The 7467-nt window shown below is 53.4% G+C and overlaps 1 protein-coding gene across 1 annotated transcript in view; it reads right to left on the bottom strand.

Moving 5' to 3' along the window:
• LOC117884761 (unconventional myosin-X-like) overlaps positions 1-7467 on the bottom strand; it is a 257754-nt gene that overhangs the window by 18149 nt on the left and 232138 nt on the right. The window contains exon 38 of the mRNA XM_034785520.1: positions 4944-5067. Coding sequence (XP_034641411.1) covers positions 4944-5067 — 124 coding nt within the window. The remainder of the gene's footprint in view (positions 1-4943; positions 5068-7467) is intronic.

Here is a 7467-nt window from a genome sequence, read left to right as displayed (position 1 = left end):
GTAGCTCAGGGTGCAGGGAAGGGATACCTAGGCGCTGTATGCAGTGAGGGGTGTAGCTCAGGGTGCAGGGAAGGGATACCTAGGCGCTGTATGCAGTGAGGGGTGTAGCTCAGGGTGCAGTCAGGTGGTAGCTAGGGGTTGTGTGTGGGCAGGAGTGCAGGGAGGGGGTAGCTAGGGGCTGTGAGGGGTATAGCTCAGGGTACAGGGAGGGGGTAGCTAGGGGTTGTGTGGGGGCAGGGGGTAGCTCAGGGTGCAGGGAGGGGGTAGCTAGGGGCTGTGAGGGGTGTAGTTCAGGGTGCAGGGAGGGGGTAGCTAGGGGTTGTGTGGGGGCAGGAGGTAGCTCAGAGTGCGGGGAGGGGGTAGCTAGGGGCTGTGAGGGGTATAGCTCAGGGTACAGGGAGGGGGTAGCTAGGGGTTGTGTGGGGGCAGGGGGTAGCTCAGGGTGCAGGGAGGGGGTAGCTAGGGGCTGTGAGGGGTGTAGTTCAGGGTGCAGGGAGGGGGTAGCTAGGGGTTGTGTGGGGGCAGGAGGTAGCTCAGAGTGCGGGGAGGGGGTAGCTAGGGGCTGTGAGGGGTGTAGTTCAGGGTGCAGGGAGGGGGTAGCTAGGGGTTGTGTGGGGGCAGGGGGTAGCTCAGGGTGCAGGGAGGGGGTAGCTAGGGGTTGTGTGCGGGCAGGGGGTAGCTCAGGGTTCAGGGAGGGGGTAGCTAAGGGCTGTGTGCAGGCAGGGGGTAGCTTAGGGTGCAGGGAGGGTGTAACTAGGGGCTGTGGGGGGAGAGAGGATAGCTCAGGGTGTAGGCAGGGGTACCTAGGGGCTTGTGCAGTGAGGGGGTGGAGCTCAGGGTGCAGGCAGGGGGGTAGCTAGGGGCTGTGTGCGGGCTGGGGGCAGCTCAGGGGGCAGGGAGAGGGGTAGCTAGGGGATAAGTGTGGGCAGGGGGTAACTCAGGGTGCAGGGAAGGGATAGCTAGGGGCTGTGTGGGCGGGGGGTAGCTCAGGGTATAGAGAGGGGGGCTTGGGGCTGTGTGCAGGCAGGGGGTAGCTAAGGGCTGTGTGGAGGCAGGAGGTAGTGCAGGAGGCAGGTGTGGGTAGCCAGGGGTGTAGCGTAGGGTGCAGGCAGGGGGGCTTGGGGCTCTGTAGGGGTAGAGGGGTAGCTCAGGGTACATGGAAGTGATAGCTAGGTGCTGTATGTGGTGAGGGGTGTAGCTCACGGTGCAGGGAGTGGGTAGCTAAGGGCTGTGTGTGGGCAGGGTGTAGCTAGGGCAAGGAACTGGTGACTTCTTTCACAGAGCAAGCCTCTGAGTGTGACTCCCCTTATACATTAAAAACACTTTTTTATATATTTAACACCATTACAAATGCTGGATGCAAAGTGGGGTTTGAGGTGGAGGCTGACAGCTCTCGACCCCCCCCCCCATGTAATAACTCATGACCCCCTGAGAGGTCCTGACCCCCAGTTTGAGAACCCCTTAGCTAGGGGCTGTGTGCGCACAGTGGAGGTAGCTCAGGGCGAAGGCAGGGGTAGCTAGGGGCTGTGTGCAGCCAGGGGTTAGCTTAGGGTGTAGGGAGGAGGTAGCTAGGGTGTGTGTGTGCAGGAAGAGGGGTAGCTCAAGGTGCAGGAAGAGGGTAGCTAGGGGCTGTGTGCGGGCTGGGGGTAGCTCAGGGCACAGGGAGAGGGGTAGCTAGGGGCTGTGTGCAGGCAGGGGGCAGCTCAGGGTGCAGGGAGGAGGTAGCTAGGGGCTGTGTGCGGACTACAGCCTGGAGATTGGGTACCATATCAACTATTAACTGGGAGGCTCACCCCAGTCTGGAACCCAGCCGGTTCTGGCCAGTGGGAGGACAAAAGGCTGAGGAGAGGATGTCCGTGACCTGACCAGCCGGTTCTGGAAAGTGGAACCAAAGGATGGAAGAGAGAGGGCCAAGGTGGCCTGTTTATGTGGGACTGAAGACAAAGGATGGAGGGGCTGTTGGGGAAGGTGATAGCTGATGATTGGCTGGAAGGAGGGGGCTGCTGGACTGGGGACAAAGAGTAGTCTAAGCCCATCAGGACAGGGACAGACCCAGATGGACGGTGCTGAGACTTTCTAGACCCAAGGACCTTGAGAACTTCTTGTGCTGGGTTCAGATGTTTAATAAATTCTTCTGTTTTAAGCTGGTTGAGAGTCACTGCAGTCTAGAGATCGGGCTGGCATTGCTCACTTTGGGTGTAGAGGCCCCGGGGGTCCAGAGTGAGTGGATTCCCTGAGGGGCTCCACGGTAGAGACAGGCATGCTGGAGGCTCAGAGGTGCAGTCCCAGGAGGCAGCAGGGCCAAAAGGCCTAGTCCCGGAGAGAGAGTGCAACTCTCACAGAGCGCTATCACACTGAAGGGGATTACTCACAGGGGCTATATGGAGCCGAGAGAGCACCGGGCCTGTGAGTCTGTGACTACAACAGACAAGAGTGTTCTTGTAGTCAGACTACGAGCACAGACGAACAAGGATTCCGATTCTGACCATGTGGCAGTAAGAGGGAACTGAAGGAGTGTCGCCCGCAGGGCCTCTTATACCCTCGCCTGGAGCACGAGACAATGCACGACCCACTTGCGAATCAATAGACACTGCTACTGAAAACTTCTGGCTCTAGTTCATGGCGCACATGCACACCCTGCATTTTGGAATACATATAGGGACTGTCACTCGAAGAAGAATCTATGGCTCATTTTAGGATGTGGCATTAAAAAGTTATCACATTACATACAGACAGACAGAGAAATGTCATCAACTTGAGTGTGTGGCCTGGCAAGCTTGGCCAATTATCTTATGCTTCCCTGTCTTCATTCAAAGATGTCAGTCTGTGGGAGCTGCTGTCTGGGTAATGCACAAATGCTCCACACCATTCCGTCATTTTGGGTCAATCAGCCAGTTTTTAAATCTACAGGACAGTGTTTTATCTAAGGCATTTCTATTATTTTTTCAAATTAAGATTCTTTGAGATACTATCAAGTGGTTTCTGAAATCTACAGCTGCACGACACTGAACACTGTCTACTGCACGACACAGCTCAAGATAAGGGTGTGCATATAAAGGCTGTCTTTGTACCCCCAATCAGTGGGGCTGTTTCACACTGGGCTGGTCCCTGGTGTAACTTAGAGCAGCCTGAAGAATGCCCTACTCTGCACCAGCTTTCAACAGCCCATTATGGCAGTTGAGTATCAGCAGGGAAGGGCCATCCAAACTATACTTCATTTTCCACATGCTGGTGGCAGGAAGAGGTGACTTGGGAGCCATTATAGCAACTCACACTACCTTATTCTATTCCAGTTTGTGTACTACCCTCATCACCATAGTATCTGACCACCTTCCAAAAGTGCATTATATGTGACTAAAATCTGTCGTGTGTTTTCTTTCTGTCATCCACTCCCTAGGAGGTGAAATGATTTGTTTTGGTAGGGTTTATACCAGGGGTCTCTAAGTCCCAGCCTGCGGGCCATGTGTGGCCTGAGAACCTCCCCAATGTGGCTCACAGGGCTCCAGAAATTTTGGGGCAGGGTCTCTTCCTTGTCCCCACCTGCCGTCCCGGGCGCTCTCTCCCCCAGGCGATTTAAAATGGCTCAGGGCCCCGCCCACCACCAGCAGTGCAGTGGAGCTGAGTGGCTTCCTGCGTGCTCACTTCATGTGGCTGCCGGCCCCTCCCTGCAGCCCTGGGGCGGGGCGGTGCTGAGACCTCCGCGCACTGCCCCCGCCCCAAGTGCTCCTGTGGCCAATGGGAAGCTGCGGAAGCGGTGCCTGGAGGCAGCAGTGCATGTAGGCCCCCCAGCCCACCCCACCTTGGAGCCCCAGGTAAGTGCCGCACCCCCTCCCCACACCCCCCAGCCGCCAAACTCCCTCCCAGAGCCTGCACCCCCTCCCCCTTCCCACACACCCCCTCCCACCCCCTGCCCCAGCCCAGAACCTGCACCCAGCACACAAACTCCATCCTAGAGCCTGCACTCCAGACCCCCTCCCCCACTCAACCTCCCTCCCAGAGCTCAACCTCTCATCCTTTCTACACCCATACTCCCTCCCAGAGCTTGCACCCTGCACCCCAATCCCCTACCCCAGACCTCCTCTCCCACCCAAACTCCCTCCCAGAGCCTTAGGTAGGTGGGGGGTGGAGTTTGGGGGGCCAGGTTCTGGGAGGCATGAGTGACATTATTGGCCCACTGCGAGGATTTGAGGACTGGCACTGGCCCTAAGGTAAACTGAGTTTGAGACCCCTGGTTTATACAAACTGCTGTGCATTTTATTAGTGATAATAATTAGTGATAATAAGGTCATGGTACATATGGCCCTTGGAGCATCAGTTGGTGTGATCCGCTACACTGTGGAGATCATCCCCTGGCTGGCTCAGTATCCACAAGTAACAAAATCTAGCCCATGATCTAGTAGTGTATGCCTTTGTCTATTCATTTTTTTATTATATTTTTATAAAAAAAGGAATCAAATGTGTCCAGCCACATTTAATTTTTGCAATCCCCGGTTGTGCTTTTGGCTTGCAGTTCTGTTGTCCTCATCAAATTTATTTCATTATTTTGCTAGAGAGAGAAGTTTGACTTACACGACAAGAATCTGACTGAGGACAGGAATTGCTGGCATCATTCTCCTTTCTTTTCTTCCTACCTCTTTTCTCCTCTTTACTTCCTAGTTCTACTATTCTGTTCCAGAAAAGCTGTTCTGTACCTCTATACAGTGCAGCCCAGCCAATGAACTAAGGCAGCAGGCTCCCTTCCTAACTTCTATCCCTAGCTACACAATCATGAAAGGAAACTTCCTCTTCTCCCAACAATGTGACCCAATTGCTTGCCAGAAAGGCATGAACTCTCCTCTCCCCAGCCTTGCCCACACTTGACATGAATGTAAACTCCCCTCTTCTCTACTTATAGCTACCTGCCCATACATCCTTAGAAATCTCCTCCCCCTTACACATCTTACCTGCTCAAACATGAAGGCAAATTCCACCCCCTCTCTGGGAACATTCTCAATATCCAAGAAGCAATAGAGTTTAAAATACAGCTGCCACTGTCCTTCCTCCTCCTCTTCCTCGGAGCCAGCCAGTCTGTAAAGCAGATGAGAGAAGGAAAAAAAACTGGTGAGCATTCTGATAATGAGTCATCCTCAATCCCACTGTATAATGCAAGGCTATGGCCAGGAGAGAACAAACAACTTCTTGATTTGCCAGGACAGTCCATGAGTGTAATGGACCTTCCTGTAGCTGCCTCCTCATGCGGGATATTGACTCAGAAACCTGTGAGGATATGAAGTGCACTAGAACTTAACCGTGTTCTTAGAATGACGATTCCAGGTAAAGAAGCAAGGTGGAGCCATGCCATGTCACAGAATATTCCTAATTTTTAATTTTTTTGTTTCTTTAAGATAATTTTGTGCTAGTGAGGTGCTTGTTTGATAGCCCTGGTGACTAAAGTCCTATTTGTATCTGCAAAACAGATACAGAACAGACAATGGTAATGTCAGCTTCCTCCACATCACCCTCTGCCTGTATGCCTTACTCCTGTCCTGGAGGGACCACCACAAGGGGTAAGTGTCCACTCAAGTTTTTAACCTCTCTTCTGAGATGGATAACAAGGAAACAATTATTAGTTCTGGGTGTGATGTGGACATTCGTCCACCATACACTGGACTGAGCACCATAAATCACTACTGACCTATACCAGGTTGAAGCCAACAACCATTCGATCAAATAATAGTTTATGGGGAAGTGCGCTTGCACATGCTGCTTTTGGGTGAAATTACCACAGGCACCTCTTGTGCAAATGGTCAGGTGTCTAAATAGCTATTTATAACTGCAAATACCTGATTAGCAGGGATCGTAGTAATGCTTAGTACTTATGTACAGTATCACTTTTCAGGTTCAGCGAGTCTGACCAATATTATCCACCCACATTACACATAAAAGTTAACCCGTCCCAGTAATTCTGTCGCCCACTTCTTATAGATAAAAGAAAAAGCTATCATGCAGAAACACCTCCTTCTGGGAGTCTGTGATATTCTGTGCCTTGTGGGAACAGCCTACGCCCCCATGTTCATCCTTATAATATGATTGTGTGGCATCTGCCGCACCTGGCTAGAGCAGGCCTGTTCCTCTGGGTTTAGCCACACAGCAGCCAAGCTGAGAGGTGAAAAGAGAGAAGGTTCAGGTGCAGGAATTGACCATTGTCCGGGCGGCTCAGCAGTGGCCACGGTGCAGCCATAGCCAGGTCTATAAGTGTGTCGAACCACTGCTTGTGAGGCCATGCCAGGGCGATCATAATGACTCGCGCTTTGTCCCTTTTGATTCTTGACAGGACCCTGCTGATCAGCAGAATCAGCAGGAACATGTACATCAAGTCCCCCGCCCACGACAGGAGAAAGGCATCGGAGAGGGCGCCCATGTCGAGGCCTTGGAGAGAGCAGAACTGATGACACTGCCTATTCTGTCTGGCGGCGAACAGATCCACTCGGGGAGCCCCCCACTTCTGGAAGACCATCCGGGCAACCTCTGGGTGGAGTGACCACCTGTGGTGAGAGAAAAAGGACCTGCTGAGATGATCCGCCAGCGTGTTCCGGATGCCTGGGAGACGCAAAGCCTCCAGGTGAATTGCATGCTGGATGCAAAAGTCCCACAGACAAAGTGCTTCCTGACAGGAGGGACGACGATGAGCGAGCACCCCCGCCTGTTGACATAGATCATCAAGGCCATGTTGTCCATCAACACCTGCACTACTTGACTGGACAATTGTGGCAGAAAGACTTGGCAGGCTAGGCGGATGGCCCTGAGCTCCCTGACCTTTACATGTCCTCCGGAGACCATGTCCCTTGGGTTTGCAGCGTACCAAGATGTACTCCCCAACTAAGGTTGGAGGCATCCGATATCAGGGAGACACATGGGTCAGGGATTCTGGAAAGGAACTCCTTCCAGCACCACCCTTGGGTTGGTCCACCTCTGCAGAGAGGTAAGTACCTTCGGTGGGATTGTGATGACAATGTCCAGATGATCCCTGGATGGGGAATAGACTGTGGTTAGCCACAGTTGAAGCAGCTGCAGCCTGAGCCTCGCATGGCAGATGACATGGCACTAGCATTGCTAGAGTTGGCACCGTGGCGCTGGCGGCCTTGGTCTGCAGGAACAGTTGTCGCTGCCATCTCCTTAGGAGGTACCAATGGTGCCATGGTGGAGGCAGGCAACTTAGAGCTATTAGCCTCAGCACTGGAGTGGTGGGTGCCGGCGGTGGCCGCCCTGCAGATGGTGCCGGAGGTGCCGTCAGCACCGAGGAGAGCAATCTCATCAGCGACTGTTTTTTGCTGGTCTGCTCTCTTTGGGATGAGGAAGATGGCCATTTTTTCACTGGTCCTTTAGATTTTGGGGACCTTGATGGTGAGGGAACCAGTGACCGCGCCGGGAAGGGGGTTCTTGTCCTGGGTCAGAGGCTGGTCTCAAGGACTTCTCCATTAATATGAG

The sequence above is a fragment of the Trachemys scripta genome, chromosome 11 (genome assembly GCF_013100865.1).
Source record: "Trachemys scripta elegans isolate TJP31775 chromosome 11, CAS_Tse_1.0, whole genome shotgun sequence".
In the NCBI taxonomy this organism is placed as follows: Eukaryota; Metazoa; Chordata; order Testudines; family Emydidae; genus Trachemys; species Trachemys scripta.
Note: the sequence above shows the minus strand (reverse complement) of the source record. Positions and strands in the feature narration are given on the sequence as shown.